The sequence below is a fragment of the Pteropus vampyrus genome, unplaced genomic scaffold, assembly GCF_000151845.1.
Source record: "Pteropus vampyrus isolate Shadow unplaced genomic scaffold, Pvam_2.0 Scaffold95, whole genome shotgun sequence".
Classification (NCBI taxonomy): Eukaryota; Metazoa; Chordata; class Mammalia; order Chiroptera; family Pteropodidae; genus Pteropus; species Pteropus vampyrus.
The window spans coordinates 1,369,951-1,383,788 of record NW_011888876.1 but is presented as its reverse complement, the minus strand read 5'-3'; the positions used below and the strand labels follow the sequence as shown (position 1 = coordinate 1,383,788).

Genomic DNA, 13,838 nt, shown 5'->3' with positions numbered 1-13,838 from the left:
ACCTCGCCTTGCTGGTCAGGGTGGGCCCAGGCCAGACCCAGGGCTGCTGATGCCTTCCGCCTTTGGATCTTCACTTGTGCAGCTGGAACCCCTCCGCTGGGGGCGGCTGAGGGACATCCCGGGCTCCCCTCCAGCCTGAACCAGTGTGGCCGCCAGAGGGCGCTAGGTGGCAGAGCCTGGACCTTGTGGGCCAGAGCGCCCTCTGCTGGTTAGGGGCCGAAGACGGGGAAGGGAGCCCAGGGCGTTTGGACTCTGCGTGAGGTGAGGGTTACCAGCAGCAGCTCCGCGTTCTGGTTTTCTTTCTGCCCTTCTGCTTGGGAATTGCCGGCCCTCCTCCCGCGCCGTCCACCACGCCCTCTCCCGTCGTCAGGCTTCTGGGCCTAGCAGCTGTCTCCAGTGCCTGCACTCAAGAGCTGGAGGCTGTGGGAAGGTGACCCCTTGCCTTGGCCTGGCTGCCTGGGCCTCCCCCAGCGCAAGACTGTGACACTGGCAGCTTCCGGTTTCCTTCTTCAGAGGAGCCCCTCTCCCATGGCGGCCCCTTGACTTGGTCGTGTAAGCACCTGGGTCTTGGCAGAGTCGGACAGGAACCCCCTTGAGGGCATGAAGTCCACTTGGTGTGGCCCTGGTTCTGGGACCTGGTACGGCTGTGAGAAGGGCTTTGGGCCAGAGCTGTGGGATTGGTGCTTAGTTTGTCCCAAGGGTAAAAGCCATTGATTCTGGATGGCTCTGACCTTGAGCAAGTCACTTCTCTTTAGGCTTAAGGCGCCCCTTTCATTCTTTAAAATGAACATTTATTGAGCACCTCCTGTGGGCCAGGTTTAGGCACTAGGAATACAGCAGTAAATAAAACACACACACCAAAAGTCCCTGACCTCATGGAGCTGACATTCTAGTGAGGGCGACAGACAGAAACAATTAAATACTGGAGGGTTCGTGCCACAGAGAAAAATGAGAGAGAAGATACCAAGTACGATCTGCAAAATTAACCTCTGAATAAAGACTTGAAGGAGCTAAGGGGACAAGCTTTGGGGATATCTGAAGAAACACCATTACAGGCCGAGGGAGCAGCATGTGCAAAGGTCCTGAGGCAAGAGCAGGACTGGGAGGTTCAAATGACAGCAGGGAGGCCAGTGTGGCTGGAGCAGAGTGAGCAAAGAGGAGCCAAGGTCTGGAGATGGCAGAGCCAAGGTCAGGGCCAGAGCAGAAAAGATCTTGCAGGCTATTTTAGGCTTTACTCTGAGATAAGGAGCCCCTGAAGGGTTTGAGGCAGAAATGACTTATATTTTAACAGTATCACCCTGGCTACTGTACTAGAATGAACTGTAGGGGGGTCCAGGGTGGAAATAGGGAGACCGGTTAGGAACCCATGGTAATAACAGGTGAGACAAAATGGTGCCTCACACCAGGGTGGTGGCAGTGGGGGTGGTGAGAAAGTAAAGCCCGACAGAAGAGGTGGCTTTGCAGAGGCTGAAGCCTCTGCTCCTGGAGCCACCTTGCCCTGCCTCGTGGGGTCGACTCCACTGAGTTCTTCATTCTTCGACATTGCTGGCGAGCCCTTGGGCCTCATCTTCAAGCTATTTGCAGACCAAGTGCCAAAGGGAGCAGAAAACTTCCATGCTCTGAGCACAGGGAAGAAAGGATTTGGTTATAAAGGTTCTTGTTTTCACAGAATTATTCTGGGATTTATGTGCCAGGGTGGTGACTTCACACACCGTACGGGCACTGGCGGCAAATCCATCCATGGGGAGAAATGTGATGATGAGAATTTCATCCTGAAGCACGTGGGGCCCGGCATCTTGTTCATGGCGAGCACTGGACCAACACAAACAGTTCCTGGCTTTGCACGGGCATGGCCAAGACTGAATGCCTGGATCGCATGCGTGTGGCCTTTGGCAAGGCGAAAAAGGGCACGCCAACCGCGGAAGCCGTGGGACGCTTTGGGTCCAGCAATGACAAGACCAGCGAGAAGGGCACCACTTCTGTCTGCGGACGATGCCAGCATTGACCCGTGTTTTATCTTAACCACCAGGTCTTCATCCCTTCCACAGCTCGGAAGAGCACCCCTCACTCACCCCCACCTGCTCACGACAGCTGATGATGTTTGTGTTCTCGCTGTATTTCTTTGGGTTCTGTGTTTTCCTTTTCTCCCTCCAAGTCTAGCTCAATTGAAGAGTTAAGTTTATAATCATGAAATGAAAACTAAACAACTAAAAAAAAAAGAAGAAGAGAAGAAGTTGAGGATGACGCCAAAGTTTTTAGCCCAAATTACCGAAAGAATGGAACTGCCGTGAACTGCAATGAGAGATTGCGTGGGCCTGGTGGGGGGCAGGGCAGGTCAGTTTTAGACGGGCTGAATTTGAGCTCGGGATGCAGATGTCAGGTTGGGGTCAGATGTATGACCCTGGGATTCAGGGTTCAAGTCTGGGCTGGAGGTAGAAGCTTGGAATCCTGTCCTGAGCCAGAAGCCTTGGCCCCCAACACCACACACTCCATCACTGGGGACCTGGGGAGCTTGTTAAAATGCAGATTCCTGCCCTCTCCTGTCTCCCTGCTGTGAGGTTTTTGAACCAAATCACCACCCCAGGTCATTCCAAGGAGGCGACAGGTTTGGGAACTACTGTGAAAACTATATACAGTAAAATTTACCTTGATGATTCTTGACAATGTAAACAGTCCTGTCGCCACCCCTACAATGCAGATATGGAATGTACATAATTAGATGCCCCCTCCCCAATTCCCTTGGGCCACTCTGCAGTCAACTCCCCGTGGTTTTGCCTTTTCCAAACTGTCATCTGGATGGAATCATACAGTATGTGGCTTTTTGTGTCTGTCTCCTTTTATCCAGCATCACGTTTTATTTGGAAGTTTTGTACAAAACTGAGCTTTAATATCTTCCCTAATACTTTATACTATAGTTTCTCATTCTAATATATATTATGAAAAAATGTATTATGAAATTTTCATTAAGACTTCCAAACGCCCTCCCCCCACCCCCGCAATACCCTCCAGACTACTCTGGGTAGTGGTGTGCAAATGTTTTGACTTTCTGTGGGTACCTTGCTAAGAAAGTTGGGCTGCCTTGCCCTGAGGCACACCCGCTGCTTGGAGCGGGTCATGGATGACAGAGAAAGTGAGCAAGTGGGGACAGGACCAATGGGCAAGATCCATGTCTACCAATCTCCCTCCTTGCGGGCTGCTCTGCCCCCCGACCCCAGGAGGTACGATTGTGTGCCAACCAAGAGACAAAGGGTTTTCCTATGAGTAAATGGAAGTAGTTTTGGGGCATTGGCTGTTTGCCAACTGTTTTGCCTGCTCAGAGAGCTATTTGTCTCCTTTACAGCTACTCAGACGAATTATAGATGCTGAAGAGCCCTCCCTGGTTGGTGGCGGTCTCTGCAAGCTGCTTGCGGTCTTACTAGCCACAGCATGGACCCTGGGGGCCGAGAAAGCCGGTTTGAGTTCTGTCTTGGCCCTTTCTAGCTCTGTGACCTTGGGCAAGTGTCCTGACCTTTCTTTAGCCTCAGTTTTCTGCTCCGTAAAAAGGGGTTAGTATTCATACCAAATTCACTGGATGTCGTGGGGATTCATGAGCTAAAGTAGGTGGCACAGTGCTTGGCACAGAGGGAGTACCGCATTGATGGTCACTGGCATCACAGCGACCTTCCAGACAGTGAAAGAGAGAATCAGGATCAACGTGGGAGGTCTGACTGAGTCAGAACAAGGAGTGGGGGCTCTGGAAACAGATGACCTGACTGCCACATATCTGTCTGTGCCACTGAGCCAGGTCCTTCTCTGTTTCCCCCTCTGGAAATGAACGGGCATGAACAGATTTGCTCTCCAAGATCGCTCCCAAGGGTCTGGGAAGTGGTTCTCAAACTTTAGAGTGCCCCTGAATCACCTGGATAAATTATTAAAACAGATTGCTGGGCCCCACCCCCAAAGTTTCTGATTCAGTAGGTCTGGGGTAGGGTCCAAGAATTTGCATTTTTAATAAGTTCTTTAGTGATGCTGATGCTGTTGGTGCAAGGACCGTAAGGACCACGCTTTTAGAACCACTGGTTTGGGCAACTGTAGATCCAAGACTGGCAGCTGAGCTGGGCGTCTGTCCAATCTCAGAGGCCCGGGGCCAGTGAGTGGCTGGTCAAAGGGTCCAAGAGGAGCCCAACCTTGATAGGGCCTGGGAGACTTTGCTCTCCCAGCTCTTCCTTCTCCCCAGAGCAGTGCTGTGACAGTTGCATCAGGCCCCTGGAGGAGGTGCTCCTGGATGGAAATAACTGGTAATGAGGCCCCTTGGGCAAATGGAGAGGCTGGAGCCTGAGCCAGAGGACTCAGGGGCTGTGAGTTGCATGCAGGGCTGGGACCCAGAGCCGGAGCTGCAGCTGCTTACCCACCTGTGGTTACTTCTAACGAACGCAAGAAGCCTACGTTCATTGTTGAAATTTGGAAAAACAGAACAAGAGAAATAAACCACCAGTGTTAACATTTTGAGATAGCGTCTTCTGGTTAAAAAAAAAAAAAAAAAAATTAAACCTTTTATTTCTTAAGTTGGGCAGTGGCCCTATTAGTGTCTAGTTTATGATACATCTTTAAACTGAACATCTGCACTGCTGTGGGCTCAACTGCGTCCCCCACAAGTTCATATGCTGAAGTCCGAACCCCCAGGACCTCAGAACGTGACCTTATTTGGAAATAGGGTCATTGTACATGTAATTAGCTAAGATGAGATCATATTGGAGTAGGGTGGGCCCCCGATCTGGTGTAACCGGTGTCCTTATAAAAAGGGGGAATTCGGACTCAGACACACACAGGGAGAATATCACAGGTAGATGGCGTTCTGCTGCCAAGAAACTACCGGAAGCCAGGAGGGAGGCCTGGAACCGATCCTTCTCCAGCACCTCCAGAGGGAGCATCGCCCGCTGACACCCTGATCTCAGACTTCCGGCCTCTGGAACTGTACGACAATACATTTCTGTCGTTTAGGTCACTCAGTTTGTGGTACTGTTATGGCAGCACTAGTAAATTTATACTCACTACATACTCTCTTTTGAATATATAGCTCACAGCGAAAATAAATTTTTAAATATCAAAAAGAATATATAAGAATAACACCAGAAATACCCATGTACTCTCGACCTCAAATTTGCAGTCTCTTTTATTCTCGCATCTCTCCCTTGCCCCCCCAAACTAATACATGGGCTTAGTCCCATTCAATGACCTGTTTTTCCATCCAGTATTTCACAATTATTTTCCCCTACAAGTTTTTAATCCGTTGGTTTTTTTCTGACTGGAAACTTATTCCTTTGCAAAAATGCTTAAATAGTACAGAAATTTACAAGTGAAAATCTCCCTTAAGTCTACCTTCTGGGATTCAGTGTGTCTTTCTCCAGATTTTTTTACATGCATATACTAATATACACAGGTTATTTTCATGCAGAAATGACGTCATGGTCAACTTGCAGCAGCATGTGACTTACAGGTGACTTACAGCCTGCCTTTTATTTTCTTAGCTGTGGTTTGGAGATCTTTCCATGTCTGTCTTATTTTTAATGGTTTTGTGATATTCCCTTGAATGCGTGTAACATAACTTATGAAGTAGCTGAATTGATTTTTATGTCCTTCCACAAACATTATTCGTTTTAACGAGGCCTCAGGTTGACAGACCTCTGTGCTGGGATCTGGGATCCATGTTTCCCCTGCTGCTCCGTAACTACTCTCTCTTCCTAACTGCACCAACCACTCATCCTTTACCAGATTTCAGACAGAACTCATATGCATAGGGTGTGCGCTGACAATAAATGCATATTGCCTATTACTTACTAATTGGCTTTTGCTCCAAACCCCTCAAAGTTTCCTGGTCCTCCAGTCTGGACCATGTGGAGATTTCTTTATGCTTGGGCCTCAGGCAAGCTTGGGAGACTTTCTCCCTTTTCCCTGAGTCTCTCATCCCCTTGGGAAGTTCAGGAAGGGTCCGTTCAAAAAGTACATTGAAGTGGATGTGGTTCTATAGTGTAGCGGTTAGCAAGTCTGCTTTACACGCAGAAGGTCCTGGGTTCGTACTCCAGTGGAGCCACAGTCTATGGTCTATGGCCATGCCACCCTGAACAAGCCCGATGTCTGATCTTGGAAGATAAGCAGGGCCGGGCTTGGTTCGTACTTGGATGGGAGACCACCTAGGAAGACCAGGTGCTGTAGGTATAAATAATGATAATAAATAAGAAAGAAAAAAGTACATTGAAGAAAAGAAGGGCCAACAGGGAATTTCTCTTTAAGGTCTAAATCTTTGCGTACCTCCTTATTATTTTGTTAAAATACATTCCAAGATGTGAAATTACTAGGTCAAAAAAAAAAAAATGTGGTGTTTAAGGTTTTAGATATACAATGCCCAATTGTCAAAAGGTTACTTCAATTTTTAAACCTACCAGTCATGTATGAGACTGCTTGCTTCTCAAAACCCTCATCACTGCTGGTTATTGCCCTTTTTCAAAAAGTGGCCATTGCTGGTCAGGCTCAGAATGGTTTGCATTCAGAAAACAGCCTAGCAATCCAAAGCAATAGAATAACTCAAGTTCTTGCATTTTTCAAACATCACAAAAGGGACAGATACCCAGACCACAGCTATACTTTCAAAAAGTCCTCTTTTCTTCATCCCATATCCTTTATGCATTACTGATGTCCTGGTGCCCCGAATTCAGCACCCCTCGCCCCAACACCTCCCTGTTCTCTGTCTTTTGAGGAGCTTTTCGCCTCCTCCGCGCGCGCGCGCGCGCGTGTGTGTGTGTGTGTGTGTGTGTGTGTGTGTGTGTGTGTGTGTGTGTGTGTGTGTGTGTGTGTGTGTGTGTGTGTGAGTCCTCTCGATCCTGCCCATTCTCAGATTCTCCATCACAAAATCCCCCAAAGAACCGCACTGGCAGGGAAAGACCCTTCTCAGATGGCGGGGAGGGAACAAAACTACACAGGGAAATCTGGCAGTGGGTGGTAAGGGGAAAGCTTTATTTTATCTGGTTCCATTAGAGTGGCCAGCCATGGGCTCCTTGAAGACCGGTGGGATGTGTTGGTCTAATGTCCCTTGCACTGGGCTTAGCACATAGTATGGAATTAATATTGCTTCAATGAAGATGGGAGCACTGACAAATAATTCTGTCTTTGGGGCAGCAAGAGACATTTTACAGAGATGTTTCACTTAGGCCCAGCACCAAAAGTTTATCTTGAGCAGCGAGGACACCTCTTCCTCTGAAGTGGGGACTTAAGAGTGGGGTGAGACAAAAATGAGGAGGGTGGGTGGTGGAGGGAATCCCACTGAATGGCTTTATTTTTCTGTATGAAAAGAGGGAGCTGGAGTGTGGGATAGGGAAGTGGCAAAGGTTTGGAACAGCCCACAGTGGGACAAATAGAAGAATTACAGTAGCGAGGGCTCAGCTGAGGGTGGAGGTAATGATTTGTGGGTTTGGTCTTTGCAGAGCCTCAGATGGCTGGCTTACAGGGCCTGGGGAGCCATCATTTATTCAACAGGAGGAAAATGAACGGGTCAAAGGGAGTAGAATGCTCCCCAACAGCGAAGAATGAATATGGAAGGCATTAGACTGTGAGAGCAAGGCAGAAAAGCTGGTCGTTTGGAGGGTGGGGAGCTAGAATTTAAGATTTCTGGTGAACCGGTTGTGTGACCCTAGGGGTGCATAGCTGAGGTGCGGGGGAAGGACAGAGAGATGAACAGGACAAGGAACTGGAAGCCAGCTGGGCCCCGAGGATGTCAGAATCTCCCACAATCCAGGGCGGCACCGTGAGCCACGTGACAGCCCCCTATGATTGGCTGACAGCGAAGCATAGTTGAGAAGATGGCGGCCGAGCAAGAACCTCATCAGAGTAGGTCTGTACACACAGCGGCATTCAGTGTGCAGGAGGGCGGGGAAGAGCAAGGGGAACTTGTGGGAGGGTGACAGTCTGGGTGGTGTGCATCGGCCGGCTCCATCTCTGCACCGACAGCAGAGTGGAGACACGGCTGGATTTCTAGAAGCAGGGCGCAGCCCTGGCCACTAACTCGTTCTGTGCCCGGTCTCTGAGTCCTCTTTCCTAAAACGTATCAAAGGGAACGGGTTAGAGTTGTGGCGCTTCTCCGAGTTCTGGGACTCGAGGTGGACCAAAGGCGGGATAAAAATGGCGGAGGGGGGATAGCCGGGACTTGAACTGTGGGTCGTGCCCGGGCAAGGGCCGCTGGTAGCGTCGCGCGTCTCCATAGCGACGGGCAGCGTGGCCCGGAAGCGGGCGGAGCTTCGTGCGGGGCGGGGCATCTCTGTGACGCCAGGGGCTGGGCCTAAATGGCGAAACCGGAGAGGCTCACGGCGGGGTTTGAACTGGCCAATGGGCGAGCTGCCGACCGGGTGTCGGAAAAGGAGGCGGAAGCGGGGAGGAGCCGCCGCTGGAGCCGGACCACATCCGCCGCGGCGTCTCCATGGCACGACCCCGGCCGCCGACTTCAACGACTTCATAAGGAGGCGTTTCTGGGCGCAGCCGTGTCGCTCCTGGTGAGAGGCCGTCGGCAGGCAGGGCCCAGGGCGCTCCCGTGTGTTTCGCGGCGGCCGCCGGGCCGGGTCCCCACGGGCGGATGGCCCCCGCTGGGGTCGCTGGCTCCCGCCGCCCCCCCAGGTCACCCCTACCTGCAGCTCTGTGGCGCGCTCGTCCCGCTCCTGTCAGAATGTGGTCCCCGCCCCGCCCACCGGCGCGGGCCTTCTCCCGCTAACGGGCGGGCGGACTGCCTCCCTCCTCACCTGGCCACCGGCGGGGCTCGGCTCGCCCCTCTGCTGCCCTCCAGCAGGGCTTCTCCTTTCTCTCTATGGGCAGAAACTGGTCCCCTCCTGCCTGCTGGTGGGTGGTCGTCTCTTCCGCCGATGGAGACTGGCCCCAAGCCCTCTTGCCCGCCGGTGGGCGTAGCCCCATTCGCCCTGCCCTCCCTGCGGGCCTCGGCACGACAGTTATTTGTCCGTAGGCAACCACGTCCCCCGGGCACCGCTCCGGGCCCCCAAGCCCGCTGGAGCGGGTTCACCCGTGTAGGGGTCCCGCCCCCGTCCCTGCACAACCCGGTTTCTAACCCGTTCTAACTCGGATATTAGGTCCCATCGGTCGCTGCTGCGCCCGGGAGGATTTTCCTTTCGCCGTCGGGGGTACCCACTTGCGGCGGAGCGCCCCTTTGTAGCCGGAAGCTTCCGCCCCTCTCCTTCAAATACTATTGGTCCTTTCCTGGTATCTATTCAGCCGGGAACGCCCCTTCTCCTAGGAGACAGTTGCCCTGGCCCCGCCCCAATATACCCCCCCTACCTCCCAGCTCCCTGCGCGGGTTCCGGCCCTTTCGGGCCCACTTGGGGCCTAGCGGTTCTCTCCCTTCCTCTACGCAAACCAGCAGCACCTCAGGTTTTATCCCTGGTGGCCATACACCTTTCCTCCTTGGTGGGGCCTGAACTTGGCGGTACTTTCCCTCGAAGTTTACCCCCACCCACCCCTTTCCTCCCTGGGGTGGGGAGCTCCCACGGCGCCCCCCCACCCGCCTACCGGCCTCTGCCCCCGGGTGGCTCAGCCTCTCCTATCTCCCCCCACTTTGGCAGGACAGTTGCTGTGCGACTTGGACAGTAGAGAGGAGCGCCTCCCAAGTTTTCATCCATCTGCCACCCCCAAAGCTTCCACCCTCCTCCCCCTCAGAGAGGACGTTTGATGCTGGGCCCCTGAGATTCTCATTGACAAGCCCCTCTGGGTCCCCCTGAGCAGAGTCTGCTGACCCAATTGCCCACCTTTGCGGCTTTGATGCTTAGTCATGTCTGCCTCATCCTCAGGCGGCTCCCCCAGGTACTGCCAATGTGGGGGGCGCCTCCTCCAGAGGGCAGGGAAAGGTAATCTGGGGCTCCCAGGCCAGGCTCTCCAGAAGCTTTTTTTTCCAGCTTCCCTGTTCAGTGTACTGAAAGTCTGGACCAAAATATTTGGAAATCACTTTTAAGGGGAAGGAGGAAAAAAATGCATACACACAATCCCAGCTGTGCCCCCTTCTCTCTCCCTCTCTCCTCAGTTCCTGGTAGCAAATAGGGTCACCATTGTTGTTTCAGGGGATTACTAGGCTCAGATCCTTTTTGAAAAGAGACCAAGTGTAAAATAATGGTGATGTAGGAGGTGGATGCAGCAGTTAGCAAGGTGTTGATGGACTCCAAATGGTTTGATGGGCAGCCCACTGAGAGACATGGGTATCTACTGGTTCTAAGTGAATAGAAATGTCCTGAGGAGGAGAAAAAAACTGTCTACCCAGATTTGGTATTCCTCGCCTAAATGATTAGTAGGGTTCATTTTTTTTTTTTTTTTATCAAGGTGTGATATACATGCAGCAAAATGCATGCTAAAAGGCTCAAGAATTCTTACATTGCATTTTTATATTACATTATTTTCTACAGGTTTTTGTGGGGTGGGCAAAGCCATATTTTCAGGTTATCAGGAGGCAGTGGGATAGATCAAATAAACTTTTCAAGTCCCTTCCCATCCTGGAATTCCCAGATGTACTGCTGCCAAATTTTGGAGATTAAACCTATATTTCCAAATCTGATGATGGGGCTGTTTATATATAAGCAAGATGAATTACACTGGTATAAAAACACAAAACAAAAATAACCTTGTTTCTTAGGAGCTTAAAGAGTAGCAAGTGGACTATTTTAGGAAATAGTTATGTTCATCCTGATAGTTGAATATTTATTGATAGTTAATTTTATGCATTTGAGTCACAGGGACTTTATTCCTGAGCCTGTCTTTTTATGTCAGTCATTCACTGAGCATTTCTCCAGGGCCACCTTCTGTTCCAGTCAACGTCCTGGGCACTTTTCACCCTTAGTCAAACTAGTACCTTGGCTGTTGCTCATGTGCTGCCTGCTTTTTGTCACCTGACAAGATGACAGCTGGGCTTTTCAGCAAAAGGTCACAATACGTGTGATGCGATGGCAGCTTAAAAGGCCAGCCCTGCAAATGCCCATCACCCCTGTTTCCATCCCAATGCAGGGCACACCATGGGTGTTTGGTGGCTCGTGTAAAGAGCCAAGTGATTCCAGACTGGTTCTAGTCGTCAACTTGTTACCACATGTAGCATATAATTCGGGAGATCTAAGGAATAGAAGAATCCTACTTTTCTGCTTGTAATCTGGTTCTTGTGCCTGGGCGCAGGTTTCCATCGTGTGGGAAGAACGGAGTAACAAGTCTCACGCAGAAAAAAGTCTTGAGGACACCTTGTGGCGCACCCAGTGTGACTGTGACGGTAGGTGACATGCACACAGAGCAGCCCTTCGGTCTGCAGCCCTGTCAAAAACGCTTCTGCACACCTTTCCCAGGAGCTGCATTACCTTGCTGGCACCACGATGGCTAGGCATTCTGCTAGGTGCCTTCATGCAGATCCAGCCTGATCGATGGTGTTTTTTTGTTTTTTTTGTGGTTTTTTTTTTTTTTTTTTTTTTTTGCTATGGTAAGGCTGCCAGGTGTGAGGAGGTTGTCTTAATGCTTCCAGACAAATTCCGAAAGTCTTCAGAACATATTTAATATGTTCTAAATAATAATAATCATAATGAAGAAGAAAATAAAAAAGCTTGGGGAGAGGACAGGTACTGACGGTTGGTGAGGGCATGTAGCTGGGATTTTGCCTTGCTTATGTTTTCTTTAGAATCTGTACAACCTCATCTCAGCATTTCCTCCAGCTCTCTGTTTTCCTTGTCTCTTACCTGCCTGGTGCCTGATTTCTTTTGCACCCTAATCATTTCGTGTGCTTCGTGTGCTTCCCATGCTAACGCGCATGCCCAGTTCAGATTGTGGCGTGGAAGGATTCACCTGCTTCCCAGCTGTGCTACACTAAGTCTAAGGAGGAGCTCTGCGTTCCAGCAGGCTGGGTTGGAGATCCAGCTCTGAGGACCCTGGGGCCTGTGTTTGGGCAGACCCCTCTCTCGTTGGACCTGAGTCTCTCTGGTGGTCTTCAGCTGGGATCTCTGCAGGAGCCTGCTGAATGGCACGCCCTCCTTGATTCCTGCCTGCATGCCATAGTTAGTAGCCGTCCTGCTCGCTTGGTGGCTAGGCTTTCAGTGACTCCCAGAGGCTGTGAGCTCTGTTTTTTATGCCCAGTTTACTCATCCACAGATCAGCCTTTTTTGTGTTGTCCTCCCCGGCCTGCCAGAAGCGAACCATGAAGGACCGCTCTTCAACTCCCCCCTTACATGTTCACGTGGATGAGAACACCCCTGTCCACGTCCACATAAAAAAACTCCCGAAACCATCAGCGACCACCAGCCAGGTAGGAGCATGCCAGTGGGGCAAGGTGAAGGCTCTGGAGCAGGGTGACACCTCCCAGCTCGGCCTCCTTGCGCTGCTCACTCCAAAGGTTTGAGAGACAGACACACTCGCTTTCGGAGGTCAGTTGCCTAATTAGAAGGTAGGCAGGACTGTCATCCAGAAATGGCAGCAGTAGCCTTAGTCAGAAGAGGCTCCCTACAGAGTTGGAGATGGATGCCACCAGAGTGACGCCACAGCCAGCTGTGTGGGGAAAGTGACCCTGGGTTTGTCCCTTTCCACAGAAATCTCATAAGCGCGGAATGAAAGGGGACACCGTGAATGTGCGGCGGAGTGTCCGGGTGAAAACCAAGGTACCTTGGATGCCCCCTGGAAAGTCATCTGCCCGGCATGTGGGATGCAAGTGGGAGGTAGGCTCACTCTCGTTCAGGCTTTTCTTCTCGGACTGGTCAGGGTCTAGCAGGCCTCAAACTGGTATGGTTCAGAATCAGCCGTTGCCGTTAGAGACATCCCAGCAGGCCCCGTTTACTAAACCTCAAAAGTACGTGAGCCTTCTGGAGTCCTCACAACACAGTGAGGTGGCCGGTCCTGCTGTCCCCGTGTACAGATGAGGGAACCGAGGCCCGGAGAGGTGCAGTCTCAGGGAAAGTAGCAGGGCTGGAGTCAGGACTCGGAGGGTCTTATTCTAGAGGCTCCTCTAATTTATATGTGAGGAGCCACATGTCTTTTTCCATGTAACTGCGATAGTATCTAAAGCATAACAAAATACACATCTACACGTACCAGAATGTACCTATCCAAGAAAGCATTGCCACTTTTGAGGTGGTCGCCATTAGAGACCATGCACATATTCCACAGATATCATCGAAGCCACTTTTGGAACAATCTCCCGGGCCATAATTGCCTTCAGCATTAGTTGTCAAGATGCCAAGAGAGGTGTCATCTTTTTTTAGCCACGCCTCAACACGCTTTGCTTGTCCATCCATCCACTTAGTTCACGCCCCATAGGTTTACTGAGATTTGTGCCAGACACTGCTCGCACTGGGGTTACAACTGCAAACTGGCAGACGCGCCCTCCTGCTGCTTACATTTTAGTCAATTGCAATGAAAAAACTTAATGACAAGACAAGGCCTGTGGCCATGTTTTAGGCAAAGATCTCATTTTCGGGACAAGTAAAGGACTTGAGGCTACTTTAAGATGCTGATACCTGATCTAGTGTGAGAAATTGTCTCTTTCTGATAGCTTATTTTAAAATTAGAAATAAAAAATAAAAGTAATCTGAAGTTTATAGTCACACTTCATGGATTTGATTCCCTGATTTACCAATTTGTCCCTAAGAGGAAAAGGGAGTATGGGGTATTCTGGGGACTATATAAGAAGTATTCTTATGTAGTATAAGAAAGATTGGAATTCAAATGATGTCTTAACATTTTTTACTATAGGGATATTACTAATAACCAGTAGAATGGAAATTAAAAACAACTATATTTTAAAAACAAAAACAAGAAGCTATTTTAATTGAGTGGAAAAATGTTGAAAAGATTACAAA

At 50.5% G+C, this 13,838-nt stretch overlaps 1 protein-coding gene and 2 pseudogenes across 9 annotated transcripts in view; all 3 read left to right on the top strand.

The window, feature by feature from the left end:
• The first annotated feature begins 600 nt into the window (after nucleotides 1-600).
• On the top strand, nucleotides 601-2,186 carry LOC105294890 (annotated as a pseudogene).
• A 3,893-nt stretch (nucleotides 2,187-6,079) lies between these two features.
• Nucleotides 6,080-6,195, top strand: LOC111742526 (annotated as a pseudogene).
• A 2,076-nt stretch (nucleotides 6,196-8,271) lies between these two features.
• Nucleotides 8,272-13,838, top strand: part of ODF2 (outer dense fiber of sperm tails 2) — a 29,978-nt gene continuing 24,411 nt past the window's right edge. The window contains exons 1-5 of one of the 9 annotated variants that reach the window (XM_011364183.2): nucleotides 8,272-8,519; nucleotides 9,594-9,831; nucleotides 11,182-11,272; nucleotides 12,139-12,292; nucleotides 12,573-12,698. In XM_011364183.2, coding sequence (XP_011362485.1) covers nucleotides 12,185-12,292; nucleotides 12,573-12,698 — 234 coding nt within the window. In that variant the 5' untranslated portion in view covers nucleotides 8,272-8,519; nucleotides 9,594-9,831; nucleotides 11,182-11,272; nucleotides 12,139-12,184. Of the gene's footprint in view, nucleotides 8,520-9,329; nucleotides 9,458-9,593; nucleotides 9,832-11,181; nucleotides 11,273-12,123; nucleotides 12,293-12,572; nucleotides 12,699-13,838 lie in introns of those variants that run through there. The other 8 variants (XM_023533004.1, XM_011364185.2, XM_011364182.2 and 5 more) reach the window with 8 other exon arrangements.